The following is a 15213-nucleotide window of genomic DNA, read 5'->3' as shown; positions in this document are numbered from 1 at the left end:
TTCGATTCGATTTTATGCGTTTACCCTTCGTTTATCTATCAGTCATGAACGTGCTCTTATTGATGGTTCTCCAACTTGGCTATGACCGTTAGCCATGTAGACAAACAAAAGATCCGAAGTTACCCCTATATTATCAAGTTAGTTCATGGACATACCCCTATGTAGCATGGACAACTTAATCAGTAGCCCTATGTATATAAGCCATATCAGACTTATAATTTCATGGCGGAAAACTGTTAGTGGCAGAAACATATTTGAGACAAAAGATAATGGTGTGAACTTTAATCGACCGATAGGTAAACGGAAAATAAATATACTGACAAATAGCCGGAAGATAAATATAAGACAAATAGCATATGCGAGGGATATATCTGAACTTTTTTCCTTTGATTAAAAGGTTTGTCGTCAACTATTAACGGAAAACTTGAAAAGCGCAAAGAGTCTAACGAAGGGTAAATATAATTATTTATCGTTTTGTTTAATTTCATACAGTTCAAAATCAACAATTGCCATCTGCCTCCTTATGGTAACCCTAATTTTGTGTTTTTACATATGAACAATCTGGTGATGCTCATTTATTTTCTGAAAACTCAAAAGTATGGCAACAAATACACATTACAATATTTAACTCCATGGATTGGTCTTTCCCCCTGAAAAAGGAAAAAGAAATGTCAAAAAGAAAAATGAATTGCATCCAAAAATGTTACAAAGCATATACTCCCTCCGTTACATAGTTTGACTTGACACAAAGGGCGTAAAAATACAAAATCTATAAACTTACAGCTTTTCTTGACTTGTTGAAAACTCCATCGTTTTCAGTCAGTGGGTAGTTTTGAGGGGCTTGCTTTCGGGTTATTCTGATTCATGAAGCAGAGGCCAAGGGTGGTTGTCGCGACCAGTGGCGGAGCTACCTTGTCTAATTGACACGCCTTCGTTGGAAAGTTACACTGTTTAGATAGGTAATTCTTTTTTTTATTTTTTATAATTTACCAATGTACACTTTAAATCCCCTTAAATTCTTCGTGTGGTTACATTCTGACTCCCCTTGAAAAATATTCTGTCTTCGCTCCTAGTCATGACTCTCCCTTTCTTAATCTTCAGCAGCTTCACTGACCTTAATTTCCAAGAATCGCTCAACTGGCTGACGGCAAATAGGACACCGGTTTGTCTGGAACCTCAAAACTTTTGCACATCCGCTGCACATGCACTGGATTAAGATGCACACTTAGTTTTAATAGCTATAAATAGTGTTGCATCACGATTACTTAAACAAGAAAAACAAAGCAACAGGCATTCCATATATGGCCTCTTCATTCAATAAATTTCAATAAGGCAAGGCAATGAAACTGATGCACAGTAATGAAGTGTTGCCAAGCTTTTAGGAAAAACAAATAAGCGTTTTTGAATAGAAAAAAATTATTTTTCAGAAGCCATAAAAGTAACTTTTCATAAAAATAACTTTTTCCCTGAAGCACTTATGGAACCTTGCCTAAGCACAAATTGCTACTCTAATATTGACAAAAATGCTTTTCAAATTAGCTAGCCAACCACACATTGCTACTCTCCAAAAGTACTTTTTCGAAAAACACTCCTCCCAGAAAGCACTTTCAAACTAAGCAAATTTTAAAAGCTCGGCCAAACAGGCTATAAATTATCAGATATGCACGCTATAGTTTCATACTAAGCTGTAAATCCCAAGTCTTGCACCTAAAGAAAAAAAAAAAACATAGGTGTAACAAGGGGAAAAGAAGATAGGGCGGGATTTTAGGGGCTGGGAGGAACGGTTTTTGACAACTAGTTGCAAATGCAGCTGCAGAACTATAAGATAGGTCACATTATAAACATTATACTGTTTCGAAGAAGAGTACTTCTAAGATTCGACAACATAAAAGCGTTAAGAACATTTAAAGCCATACCATGTGTCGACATGGAAGTACAGTAGTGTCCCGAGGTTCAGAAAGGCATACAACACACTCTTTCCCGTTATCATTTCCATCAAAGTCCTTATCAACTGAATTTCCAATGCCATAAATCTCTTGCAATTCATACCTCATGCCATTGATCCACAGGATTTGCTTCACCACCCTAATTCTGAATTCGCCTTTGTCCTTTTCGAAAACTGCTATAGTAATCTGGGAATTTGTGGACACAGACACCGCATTTCCATCCTCTGATACACTTTGCGCGTCTTGGAATGCCTCCGCCTTTACCGCAAGCTGATATACATCTGCATCAACGTCTTTTGGCAATTCTGCCTCTTCAAAAATGGAAAGATCAATGCCAGTTCCAGAGGATTGTCTAAATTTCTGAGATAAACCTTTTTGAAATTTAATGGTTATTGGTGGAAGTAAACTTTTCTTTGTAGGAGTCAGGCAACAATCTTCACCTTCTTTTGCAAAGAAAATGACTGTCATGCTGCAATTGTTAGAAAATCAAAAAGTGCTTTTACTATCTCAGAGTTGATATTCATCGTGTAGCCGGTGCAAGAAGAGGTGGAGTCAGGATTGATTAATGGGTTCTGAATAGATATAATTTTTAGCACAAATAAAAGGTTTAAACCAAAGTTATTCGGTTCTGTCGAACCATAGCTCTAATATTGGCTCCGCACTTGAAGAGTCCATAACATATGACAAAAGGGGCAAATGAGTATAGAGCAAGTGAATTGACATGTTGACCACACTTAAATGCATGTCAAGAAAAAGGAATCCATCGTATTAAAACTCCATGAGCTAATAGTAGGCGACATGAAAAAAAAACAGTTTCCAAAATTCAATATAACCAAATACCGCCAGGAAAGCATTCCTCATCATGTTAAGCCCACGAAATCTCTATTTTATGATCAAGCTAGCTAGTTCTTTTTATTACATTTAAGTTTTGGAAAAGGTATAAATATGAATAGATTTTTCTGCTGCTTCAATATGTTGACATTATATGTAACTTCACATAAATTTAACAACCATGAACGACTATGGTGGAGTAGTAACTCCTTCATTCATAACCAGAAGCTTGTTAGGTATGAAGTCGCCTTTGTTAGGGAGTGCTTTAGATAGGTGCGAGAGTCCATTTAACCTATAAACCCATTAAATTTTTTCTTTTAAAAGATGAGAGACAAACGACTTCATTGGTCACTGCTGGGCCCAATGGGTCACAACTGGCCCCTCTCTTTCGTCCAGGCCACCACTCCGGTCACGACCCCATGCGTGGGCTAAAGGCTCTGATACCAATGTTATACACTAAACAGGAGAGCCCCAACTCGGCTAAAAGACTAATCTGATAGGTGGGAGAACTCATTTAGCCTATAAACAGATTACCATTTCTTTCTTTTAACTGGCATGGGACAATTGATACATAACACAATATGGATACAGAACACTGGAACGAGACAAAACAAAAAGCAGAGGAAGCCGAAAAAATTCGTTTTATTTTCCTAATTTCAAGTATTTTTACCTTCCTGGTACAGTGGCATCGAAATCGAAAGCGACCAGGTACTTTCCAGGGTTATTCTCATCAGCCTCTATCCTTAAACTCTCCTTCTTCAAATTAACATCATTACGTACTGTCACTGCTTTTTGATGCTCCACATACGGTGCATGCTGAGGTACCACAGGTCCACATGGATACCTCCCATTACCCGAATTTGCATAAGTGGAGTCCATCCGGTGGTCGTACGACAACGGCATTATCGGTGGTGGCGGTGGATAATAACCGGGGTACTGATAATACGGTGTCGTATTATAATTTGGCTGATATGGATATTGTGTCGTTGCTATAAATACATACGTGTTACTGGTGATCTCCGGTTGATGAGGAGGGTGGCTCCTACGTAAGGTGTTATATCTTCGTCGTCCATGCACACCATTGCTTCCGGTATTACCCATCTAATAATTTCTACCCTTTTTACCCAAACGTAGAAATGACAATCAAAATTTATCCCTGATCATCCCATTGAAAGAGAGATTTATTTACCAAATGACGATTATGGGTAAAAGGGATTGCTTTTGTGTCAATGGCTAATTCAGGAGGCAAAGGTAAGACATGTTATATGTGTGTATATAATTGTATAGTAGAAGAATGGGTAAATTGGAGGGAACAGGAATCTTTATTGTATGTATGAGCGGTTGGCTTACAGTTTTTCTTCGTGGCATGTTTTCTTCGCTTTCTCGTGTGCATGCTTGGATGATTAATACATGTATATTTTTGAGGCTTAGACTAAATCAAACATATTAAAATTTGGTAAGTTGACAATCATCTGATCATGCACTTGAGGAAATGAAGAATTAACGTAACGGAGAGGTGCCATGTCATCATGGTGCACCACATGGAGAGTGACACCGATATTGCATTCTAGCTTTCGTAATTACTTCTCGATAACTTGAGATATGACACTTTTTTTTTATAAAACTACAAAGCATAAATGTTACTCTACTTAGTTAAAAATTTAATATGTTGATTTTTATCCCATGTTACTTCGACTGGAAATGTGCATGTTCTCATATTAAATATGTCTATATATATATATGTATACACCCAAACAAAATAGTTATAATTGAGTTATTTACTCACCATCCACCGTGACTGATCTCCTCTTTTAATCATTTACAAGTTCACAAGCTGAAGTAAATATTACTTTTAATTCCGAACGCGTGATACATTAGAGGAGAGTCGATCAGAGTAAGGACCAACACTTCCTATGTGTCAATGTGTGAGCATATTATCTTGTATTGTTTTTGTAAGTCCTTTCCTTATATGATGTTTTGACCACATTCCTAGAGTTATGCTTTAGTACAAGGTAACCTTGGGGATTGTAGTGTTGGGCTAAACGGTCCATCCTCAAAATAAATTTCACATGACACATTACCATAATTAACTGGTCAGAGATTCAACATGTTTAATTTGTGTGTCATCCAGATCATCAGAGTATTTACGGTCACCGAAGCCCAAAAGCTGTGTATGAGTCTTCAAAGATATGGGTAAAGGTCGTAAACCGGCTCATAGACGGGCAAAGACACTAAGCAAGGGCCCACGCCACACTCCGCTATCTTCATATGATGTAATATTGTACGCTCTGGGCCAAGCCCGCACGGTTCTCCCCAAAGGCCTCACATCATTAAGATTATCCAACACCTTCTAAGTAGCTCCTTTTTATTTTCAGCTACTAATGTGGTACTTTGTTCGCACACCCAACATGTAGAACTGAGTTTTGCGAGTCCTGTGTTGGTTGTCTATTGAACATTTATTTTTAGTATCTTTGGTTTGTGATATTAGTATATACTATGTGCCTTGTGATGAATGTTTGGCTAATTCTCATAATCATAGTACAAAGAAGACTGCTTGATTTTCGGTCATAAAAATTTAAACAACCTCTCTAATTAAAGAATTATAGACTTCTTATCTACACAACACATGCACATACACATATAATTTGGGTCAGTTAAATCAATGTTGAGGAGTTGTTTCACAAGTAATATTCATATTATAACTAGTAGAGAAATATATCTTCTGTGTATATGTCCTCTACAGAATGAAAAGGTGAAAAATCCATACCAAATTAATAACAGAACCATGAAAATAGGACAAAATAAAACTACACGAGGCAGTGATTTACATCATAGACGGAATGGGCAGGATGATATATATTAATAAGACAACATTTATTTATCACCAAATGGTGGAATACATTGGATACATTAACCATACAGCTCCAATTTATTTTCTTGGGGCTACCTAATAGATCTACTTAAACATTAGATGTGGGTAAAAAATATTTCCCCTTTAAAAAAAATTTCCCCTTTAATTAAGTTACTCGGGGAGTTTGTACGACAAAGTCCAACACATTAACAAAAAGACGAACTCGATCACATCTAAAATCTTCTGTCACTGGAGAACCATTCAACACATTTGGAATATTAGTTAATCTTGGATTTTCCTTTTGGATTGTTTCCCTTGCAAGTTTAGCTGGTACACCAAGAAGTTCTGGCCATGTGTCCTTTGTCACTCCTACAATGTACATATAATAAGAAAGACAGAGATTAATTATGATGAAAAGAATTAGAAAGCATAATCATAATTATAAATAAACATCATCGGTAAAGATGAGTTACGCTATAGGTCCTCGAAGAAATGTTTAACTACTATTGCCAACTTCTAATTAAATTCATTAATATTTGACTTAGTCGATCCCAATAACGTTAGTAAATTACATATAGTTATTCAAATTACAAAGAAAATACTATATCAATTAATAATTGATTATTGATGGATTAAAGTACTACAAATCTCATTTTTATCATTAGAACAAAAAACATATATATTTGAATGCACTAACAATAATGGTATTACAAAAAATGGACATAATGTTATAATTAAATATGCATGAATGGAACCAAACCTGGGCAACCAGACTGAGAAACATCAAGTTGAAAGACATCAATTTCCAAATTTCGAGCAGTGAGAGGTTGAAAGACTGTTCATAGAATAATTTACATAAGTTCCTTTTTATAAAAAAATAAATACAAATAAATGTGAATAAAAAGTATAAAATTAAATGTCGGAATTAATGAAGAGGAAAATCAGCGCTAACGTACGTGATGTTAGAAGCAAGAAAGCAACCACGACAGTTAACTTCTCCATAGTCTTTGGCTAATTTTTTCTAATTGCTTTGAAGAATTGAAATTAAGCAAACCAAGTTGTGATGATAATGTGTTAGATTCATTTGTAGAGGGGTATTTATAGGAGAGTTGTTGCCTCATACATGCATGAAAACCACCTGTTTTTCTCACGAGCAGCCATAGTAGACTAATTTAATGTTGAAGATAAGCTTGATGAGTTGTCTATATGACTCACTCTTTGTTAATTTCTTTCCTGTTGAGTTTTATGTCAATTCATAATATTCTTACAGTACGTACTACACTAAAATATTGTTCCGAAATTGATTGTTTTATGATTTCCATATAGATCTGTGAAAAACAACACCTTGGAAGTAAATGATTCCATGTGGATGATACTAATTTATTAGTTGAGATGATGTTTCCCATTACAAAGGGTACTTAGCCTCATTTGTTCCCACTAAATGAGGGTCTGAATCTGAATCATTCAGATTTTAGTCTATTAAATGCATTTGTTTTTCTAAAAATTTTAGCATTTATTGGGTCTGAGCACATCTGATTCGCTCAGATCTGGAAAGAAGTCTTTTTCTCATTCAGACCTCAAAACACACGGCTTTTAGCTTGAGCTTTCTTTATCAGCCACAGAAACTTTAAAAAATTTCGGCATTTCTTCACACATCTTCATCTACTCTCTGTTATTTCATGGATAAACACAAATCTCCATCCCTTTTATTTTTGTTCTTCTAGTAAAGAGGAGTCTTTTTTTATGTGGATTACCATTTAAAAAGAAAAGTATCATGAAAACACAAATACGTTGTGTCTGACACCAAAGGATCATGACAAATTGTGATCCTTAACCTTCAATATTTCTGAATCTCTTATTCTTTAACTACTTCTTATCTTATTTTATGGATTTTAGATGGAATTTCCTTCCCCTTGAAATTCTATGGGTCTGTGTGAAACCCATCACAGAAAAGGGTTTGGAAAGAGAGGGGTGGAGGGTGGGTGGGGAGAGGGGAGTGCGCACTCATTTCTTTAATACTTGTACTTTAGATATTTCAATTTTTTATTTACGTAATATATAAAATGTTGATTTATATATCATCTTTTATTATATTTTATAAGTTTGATCTAATTTTTATATTAATATTTTCTAAAATATTTGTTGATATAGTATTTAATTACTAATTTATTTAAATTTTATATGTAGATTTTTTAAAATAAAGATGAATTATATATATTCAGATGTTGAAAACAAATGGTCTTAATCATTCAGTGTTCAGATATAGAGATTACATCTTAATCATTCAGATGTGTGTTCAGATTCAGACGTCTTAATCTTAATGAAAACAAATGCAGCCTTAGTGTTGTTATTGGTCTTTTTCCCATTTTGGGCCTTGAATTTTGCCCAAATTCTACCTTTGCTAAGACATAGTTTGCTTGCAAAACTCTAGCTTAAGGCATAGTTTGCAGGCAAACTCTGCCTTAAGGTAAAGTTTTGCAGGCAAATTATGCCCGAGGCAACCTCTGTCTAGCGATTTTTTTTTTAAATTTTCGCCTGATCAAGGGTTCGGACCCAAAGCCCTAATGTTTTAGGTGAAGGGGAAAAGTTAAATTATTTCATTTTGATGCGAAAAAATTAAGTCCACCCCAAAATAAGGGCATTACTGCGAATTGCCCACAAATAAATGCTTTATATTCTTCTTTTTGCGCGGATTGTCCTTCTTTTGGGGTGGTCTTTAATTTTTGCCCCTCAAATTGGTGGTATTTAATATTTGCCCTTCGCTTAACACCCAGAGATTCTGGGTTCGAACCCAGGCTCAGTAAAAAAAAAAAAAAAAAAAAATTTACAAGAGATAAGTTGGGATTCTCGGGGTAAAAGTTGGGATTCGCAAGGCATAAGTTGGACCCCAACTTATGCGTTAAGGCAGGCAAACTTTTATCCAAAACTAGGACATAAGACAAACCTCTACCTTAAGGCCTAACTTTTGCCCAAAGTTAGGCCTTAAGGCAGAGGTTTGTAAAATTCCAACATTTTTTTTTGGCCTTAAGGCAGAGTTTGAAACCCAACTTATGCCCTGCGAATCCCACCTTATGCCTTGGATTTTTTTTTTTAAATTTTTGACTGAACGGGGGTTCGAACCCGGAACCAAGGGGCTTATAGTGAAGGGCAAAATTAAAGACCACCCCTAGCGAAGGGAAATCCTCCAAATTGCCCATTCAGATTTATTCTTGACTTAGAGTCTGTTTGGAAAGCCACCTGGTAATTGGAATCAGTGTAATTACTAGGGTAGTAATTACATAGTATTGTAATTAAAATGACTTGTTTGTCAGTCATAACGTAATAAAGTGTAATTACAAGCGTGTTGTTTGGTTGCACAAGTGTAATTACACAGTTGGTTTAATTTAAAAATAAAATTTAATTATCAAAAATTAAAAATTAAAAATTAAAAAATATGGGCCTTTATAAATGATATTAAGTTAGGCATTTAACAACACATTGTTTCTTGAAAATATATTAATTAATAATCATATATTTGTAACTAATATTGTAAAGATAATTGATATATTTTTTTTTCAAATTAATAATATTTTAATTTTAATTAATTATAAAAATTAAAAACAGGCTTTTTTGTGAGAACATCATGGATTGGATGTTTGACAAAAAAGATTAATATTTATAAATATAATGCCATAACATTATTCAAATGGTTGCCCACAAAAAAAAAAAAAATTTATCAACTGTAAGTAAAAATAAACAGCATGGAATGTGAAATAACAAGTCAATAATACTAAAGCAAAAAATTAAAATCGAAAATATAACCTAAATTCAAAATTCAAAAGAAAAAGTTTAGCATAATCCTCTTATGTCAAATTCCAACGTAACATAAGTAAATCCTAGCGTAACTTGAGTAACTATAATTCAAAAGAAAGGGAAAATATAAGTCGATAACCTCATTCACAACGAAATTCTATTTTAATAACATCACTCATTATATGTCAAGTTTGTTAATGATTCATTCTTTCTAATATTAAGAGGTGTAGTTTAAAAAATTAGAATAATAACACAATTATGCTAAAAGAATAAAAAAAAAAAAATATGAGCAGTTACGTGGAACCGCAAGAAGTAAATGTTGGGAATGAGAAGAAAGAAAATGAAAGATAAATAATATAAAAAGAATAATATATTTTAAAAATAAAAATAATTAAAAAGTGAAAATAAAAATGAAATTAAATAATAGAAATAAAAATGAACTAAAAAAGAAAAGAAATTACTGAAAAGGAACCCTATAATTACAGGGTGTAATTACATCTAATTCTCAGCCCCTCCTTGAGAATTGGTGAGTGTAATTACACCCTCTGAATTACACTCAATTCTCACCTAACCAAGTAATACTTGGTCAAACAAACAGGTCAAACTGTGTAATTACACTCAATAACACCCAATTCCAAATATCTGGTGGCTTTCCAAACAGGCCCTTAATTAATGCATCGACAACCCCTTAAAATTGACATCTAGACACTCGATCGAACTACGACTTGTTTCAATTGAGCATCCGGACATCTGATAAAATCTCCCTATTAGACACTCTCGGTTCAAATTTCAAAAGAGCATCCGGACATCTGATAAAATCTCCCTATTAGACACTCTTGATTCAAATTTTAAAAAAAACTTTTGTGCGTTGATGTGCTCAATTTGAAACAAACCGTAATTCGCGTGTCTAAATGAAATTTGCTGACAAATTTGAGGGGTCGTCGATGTATTAAGCCTTCTTTTAAGTTTAACTCATTTTTTTCCCTTAATTCTGATTAAAAGTTGACTCTCTTTCCCCTCTCTCCTCTTCATAGCCAAACAAGAATCCTTCCATTTCCTCCCAAATCTCTCAAATTGGAAAGGACGAAAAAGTTTTCAATGCACTTCAGTTATGAAATTTCTACCAATAGGTTTCCATTGTTAAATCATAATCAAAGCAAAAAAAAAAAGTTCTCAATCAAAGTGCAACTTGTAGGGATTATGTTCTCTTTCAATCTATTAACTGAAGAACTTTAAGATAATAAAACAAGCACAGTTAAAATATATGGATGCACTATTGAGAACTTCAAATAACCTTGAGCTTGTTTGTCCACGAAATGTATTTGCAGTTAAAGAGCTAATTTTCTTTTAGCTCTGTTAGTTATGATTTTCCCTATGGTTGCCATTGTCGGTGAGGAGGACCTTCGACCTCCATTCTTCCTAACTGACGAGCCCTTCACGGAAGCAACTTTAACAATTAATTTTACCAAATACTTCAAATCTTCATCTTGATCACCTTCTCAAGGAAGCCGCCACTTTTGATTAGGCTAGGCTTGTTGGATTATTTCGCATGCAATTAATAGAGAAGAAACCAAAATTTCAATTTTATGAGTTTTGGATTTTAGAACGATAACTTCTAGTATTAAAAATTGAGTTTTAAATCTAATGCTCCTATGTGTATATATTTAATAAAATTTTGCATAAATACACTATCTTAACAAATTAAGTATAAGAGTTCGATCGAATCCATATCTAGGCACCTTCGCCCCTTCATGCAAATCTTGACAGCCTTGGGTGGTGGGTGGGTCGCGATACATGTAATTTATTTCGTCTTTTTGTTGAAGTGTCATAGTACATCTTAAAAGCCTAGATACTATAATAGAATAAAACAAAATAAAAGGATGCAATGATACATCTTAAAAAGCGAAGGAGATGATATAATACAAAAGCCACACTTATTTATCACCAAACAGTAGATTACATGCATGGAGCAATAACCATACGGCTCCAATTTATTATCTTGGGGGCTATTAGTAGACGTATTTGAACGCTCGATGTGAGTAAATTTTTTCCCCTAACCAACTCGGGGAGTTTGTACAACAAAGTCAAGCACATTAACAAAAAGACGAACTCGATTACATCTTAAATCTTTCGTCACGGGAGAACCATTTAGTACATTTGGAACATTAGTTAGTCTCCGATTTTCCTTCTGAATTATTTCCCTAGCAAACTTTGCTGGTACTCCAAGAAGTTCCGGCCATGCTCCTTTCTTGACCCCTATGCTTTATACATATAAAATGAAAACAATAAGAAACATTATGCACAAACAATTAGGTAATCTAGTACTATGGTAAAAACCAAACCTGGGCAACTCGACTGAGCCGTGAGAGGTTGAATAAAGACTGTTCACAGAATAATTTACATTAATTAGTTTTGTTTGAATAAGTAGACAAAAATGTGAAAAAAATGCGACTAAAAAGACGCGAATATCCAATTGGCATTCCCGTCAGAACATCGTTAAAATATGGGATTTCTAAATGAAAGTTCGTCGCAAAAGTTTTGCGACGAGTCAATTTCCGTTTTGACAGGTCCCATCGGAAATTCGCCTTTTTTAAAAGTGAAGGTATAAAAATAAATATGGGAATTAATGAGAGGAATAAGGGCTAACTTGATGAAAGAAGCAAGAAAGCAACCACGAGAGTTAATTTCTCCATAGTCTTTTTATCTAAATTTCCTTGTTTTGAATAGTTAAATTCATTTCGTTTATGTGGATATTTATAGGAGAGTTAGTGGCTCACATGAAATGCCCGTTTCTCTAAGCAACCATAGCACAATAATATAATGTTGAAGATAAGTTCGACGAATTGCCGACTATAGGCTGTTAATTAATTTCTTTTAGTTGTTGACTTTTTGTATAAATTTATCTTGCAGTACGGCTTCACTAAAAAAATTGTATGATCGTTGAATGTTTTACAATATTCCTTGTAGATCGATTTAGAAGAGAAAAACACGGTATCAGCAAATGATCCATATAAATGATATTAACTTCAAGATGAAGGTTTAATCATGAAAGTATGTTTGTATTAAATTTAGCGTTTGCTAAGAGTGTAATGTTATCTCTTTAAAATGTGTATATCAGTAGAAATTGTAAAAAGCCTCTAGTGTTATAGAATTCCAAATTTAAATAGCGAATTCTGGTAGGCTTGTTTCGTGTCATTATTTAGCTAAGACGTTTCAAGCAAATGTTCATCGAATAACACTAGAAATTATAGTACAATTTTTTTTTTTTTTTGAGTGATTTAGCATGATTTTTTGTTTTTTTGTTCAAACTATAGAAGGAGCACTATGTGTGGGGGAATATTTGAAAAAAGACATGGCACATTTTTCTAATTGGTTTTCAAGTCTGAACTTTGATTATCAACCTAAAAGTCCAAAAACCAAAATACAAAAACAAAAGAAGTGGCCCTAATCGTGCAAATTAATTCTAGTAGCACAATTTTTCTTTAACACGTTATATAGTACAAGTTTGGTCCGGAGCCTAAAGGGTATAAAAATACACGGTCTTTACCAAAAGGGTATGACAAAAAATTAATATACCAAAAGGGATATATCGTGGATCAGCCCACGATATACCCCAATTTTTTTTTTCGGTGTCAGACTTCTAATCAACGAAAAGCAACAACAAAAAATAAATTATTGTATAACGTGGATCAGTCCACGTTATACAATAATTTTTTGTATAACGTGGACTGATCCACGTTATACAATTTATATTGTATAATGTGGATCAGTCCACGTTATACTATTAATATTTTTTTCCCAGCGTTTTACAATTAATGACTGTCCGGAACCAAAATGCCCGAAGTGTTTTTTCCATACTTTGACCAACGATTAGTCGTGTGTCAAGACTCCGAAACGTCAATATTTTATCTAGAACCTAATTTTTTTTCTGCGTACAATAATGTAGGCCCAATACATCAAGGATACGTAGACGTTCCGATAGTCATTTTAGGGGTTGAAAAGGTGCCCGAAGTAAGTTTTGTTTGAAAAAACTTAGTGATTTTTCCATACTTTGACCAACGATTAGTCGTGTGTCAAGACTCTGAAACGTCAATATTTTATATAGAACCTGATATTTTTTTCTGCGTACAATAATGTAGGCTCAATACATCAAGGATATGTAGACGTTCGGATCGTCATTTTAGGGGTTGAAAAGGTGCCCGAAGTAAGTTTTGTTTGAAAACTAGTTGTAAAGTGGTCAAACTTTAGATGGTCATAACTTTGCGCTCAGACGTCCGTTTTATGCCTTTTTTTTTAACTTGCGTATTTTTTCGAGATCTACGCAGACAAACCGCCATGGCCGAGCCGATTTTTGAAAAAAATACCTTTTATCCCATTCAATTTCAATTTTCCCCCAAATTGGCCTGAAATTTTCAGTTTTATGTACTTATAAGATGATGATACGCAATAGATTTCAACGTAAAAATCTCAGGGTAATGTAGCTGTGAATGTCAATTTCACTTCTGTGGTTTCAATTTTTGAAAATAAAGCTGACTAATTTTTTCGACATATTTTTTTTTTTTATAAAGCTTACCCTGTGGAGTAGGGTAGTGTTGTATTGATATGAAAGGAGGAGGGCTCGACCATACCTCAATATAACATTACAACTGGTGATTAATTCACCCCAAAAAAGTGAGGTATGCCCAGGTGACATAGTCCTCCTTAATTAGCAAAAGAGACTATATATTCAACTAACTCTAAAGTTAGATTTATGAAACCTAGTCCTAAGACTTGGCATTGGCCATTTGTCTAATTGAAAAAGTCCCTTGGAGGCATTAGGGAGTTGATCAACTGAGAAAAACATCTTGTAGTGGTTCATGTTAGCAGCAAGTTTGGCCAAAGAGTCTGCAACTTGATTTCCTTCTCTAAAGTTGTGGAGGAAAGTGACATTGTTGTTCCCTAGCACTTTGATGGTTCTATCGATGATCATCTTCAGCTTGAGGTTGTCGGTGACCTTTGCTTTGAGCATGTTAGTAATCACTTGAGAGTCAAGTTCGATTGAGAAATTATTGTATCCTTGCAGTGTACACCATTTCCCACCAAACTCAGCAGCAAGGGCTTCGACAGTATTGTTACTGTTGCACTGTATAGCTATGGAGAAGGCCATTATGAGATTCTCATTTGAGTCTCTTACAATACCTCCAATTCCAGCTTTACCATTTGAGGGATTATAGCTACCGTCAATATTTACTTTGATGGTTCCTTGACAAGGTTTTTGCCATAGGACTCGAGTAATTATATGTGAAGGTCTAAGGAGTTCAATCATCTGGCATAGTTGAGGCCACTGTCTGTCCAAGTCCAGGCAAGGTGCCAGACTATTGATAGCATGTTTAAGACTCCAAAGACATTGTTGTTCCATCCTGGTGAAATTGAACTTTTTCTGCGTCCCGTATCTACAAGCACTGCTCTGCTTCCATATTTCTCAGCAAATAATGGTTGGCGTGATTTGTAGGATCATCTTGTGCACTTTGTTCTCTGATTTTGCTTCCCACCATTTCCTGAAAATAGAAGAGACAGGTGCATCAGAGTGCTGAATACCTAGTGGTCTGCCAAGGTTATTCCATAGCCTGTGAGCAGTTTCACTAGTGACAAACGCATGGTGACTTGTTTCGTTCTTGGCTATCCTGCAACAAGAACAATCGAATCTTAGATTAGAGGCAAATCTTCCGACAGTATCACTAAAAGGTAGCTTGTTCCTTAGCAGTCTCCAAGAGTTGAAGGAGACCTTAAAGGCCAGGTTTTTATGCCAAACAT

General features: G+C 34.7%; 3 protein-coding genes across 4 annotated transcripts; all 3 read right to left on the bottom strand.

The window, feature by feature from the left end:
* Positions 1-465: 465 nt before the first annotated feature.
* On the bottom strand, positions 466-4043 carry LOC132605353 (probable E3 ubiquitin-protein ligase LOG2). Of its 2 annotated transcripts, XR_009569154.1 has the most exons (4): positions 3448-4043; positions 1917-2415; positions 782-1207; positions 466-650 (listed from the first exon to the last, which is right to left on the bottom strand). XR_009569154.1 is itself a non-coding variant. In XM_060318528.1 (3 exons), the coding sequence occupies exons 1-3, from the start codon at positions 3876-3878 to the stop codon at positions 1091-1093; spliced, it is 1047 nt and encodes a 348-aa protein (XP_060174511.1). In that variant the 5' UTR covers positions 3879-4043; the 3' UTR covers positions 670-1090. The 2 variants fall into 2 exon arrangements, 1 of the variants encoding a protein (XP_060174511.1); XM_060318528.1 differs by lacking the exon at positions 466-650 and having other exon boundaries at positions 670-1207.
* A 1589-nt stretch (positions 4044-5632) lies between these two features.
* Positions 5633-6718, bottom strand: LOC132605352 (proteinase inhibitor I-B-like). Its single transcript, XM_060318527.1, has 3 exons — positions 6585-6718; positions 6389-6463; positions 5633-5997 (listed from the first exon to the last, which is right to left on the bottom strand). Exons 1-3 carry the CDS (start codon positions 6628-6630, stop codon positions 5795-5797), a joined length of 324 nt encoding a protein of 107 aa, XP_060174510.1. The 5' UTR covers positions 6631-6718; the 3' UTR covers positions 5633-5794.
* Positions 6719-11337: 4619 nt separating this feature from the next.
* LOC132605351 (trypsin inhibitor 1-like) lies at positions 11338-12213 on the bottom strand. Its single transcript, XM_060318525.1, has 3 exons — positions 12068-12213; positions 11763-11801; positions 11338-11676 (listed from the first exon to the last, which is right to left on the bottom strand). Exons 1-3 carry the CDS (start codon positions 12111-12113, stop codon positions 11474-11476), a joined length of 288 nt encoding a protein of 95 aa, XP_060174508.1. The 5' UTR covers positions 12114-12213; the 3' UTR covers positions 11338-11473.
* Between the last annotated feature and the right edge of the window lie 3000 nt (positions 12214-15213).

This window comes from Lycium barbarum, chromosome 8 (genome assembly GCF_019175385.1).
Source record: "Lycium barbarum isolate Lr01 chromosome 8, ASM1917538v2, whole genome shotgun sequence".
NCBI classification, from domain to species: Eukaryota; Viridiplantae; Streptophyta; class Magnoliopsida; order Solanales; family Solanaceae; genus Lycium; species Lycium barbarum.
Note: the sequence above shows the minus strand (reverse complement) of the source record. Positions and strands in the feature narration are given on the sequence as shown.

What these genes read in the sequence shown, in the direction of transcription:
- LOC132605353 (XM_060318528.1), bottom strand. Translation starts at nt 3,878, where the DNA reads ATGGGTAATACCGGAAGCAATGGTGTGCATGGACGACGAAGATATAAC. An exon ending in GATGCCACTGTACCAGGAAG is followed by an intron (nt 2,416 to 3,447) that starts GTAAAAATACTT and finishes TAACAATTGCAG; the next exon opens with CATGACAGTCATTTTCTTTG. An exon ending in TACTTCCATGTCGACACATG is followed by an intron (nt 1,208 to 1,916) that starts GTATGGCTTTAA and finishes ATCTTAATCCAG; the next exon opens with TGCATGTGCAGCGGATGTGC.
- LOC132605352 (XM_060318527.1), bottom strand. Translation starts at nt 6,630, where the DNA reads ATGGAGAAGTTAACTGTCGTGGTTGCTTTCTTGCTTCTAACATCAC. An exon ending in TTTCTTGCTTCTAACATCAC is followed by an intron (nt 6,464 to 6,584) that starts GTACGTTAGCGC and finishes TTCTATGAACAG; the next exon opens with TCTTTCAACCTCTCACTGCT. An exon ending in TTCTCAGTCTGGTTGCCCAG is followed by an intron (nt 5,998 to 6,388) that starts GTTTGGTTCCAT and finishes TGTACATTGTAG; the next exon opens with GAGTGACAAAGGACACATGG.
- LOC132605351 (XM_060318525.1), bottom strand. Translation starts at nt 12,113, where the DNA reads ATGGAGAAATTAACTCTCGTGGTTGCTTTCTTGCTTCTTTCATCAA. An exon ending in TTTCTTGCTTCTTTCATCAA is followed by an intron (nt 11,802 to 12,067) that starts GTTAGCCCTTAT and finishes TTCTGTGAACAG; the next exon opens with TCTTTATTCAACCTCTCACG. An exon ending in GGCTCAGTCGAGTTGCCCAG is followed by an intron (nt 11,677 to 11,762) that starts GTTTGGTTTTTA and finishes TATAAAGCATAG; the next exon opens with GGGTCAAGAAAGGAGCATGG.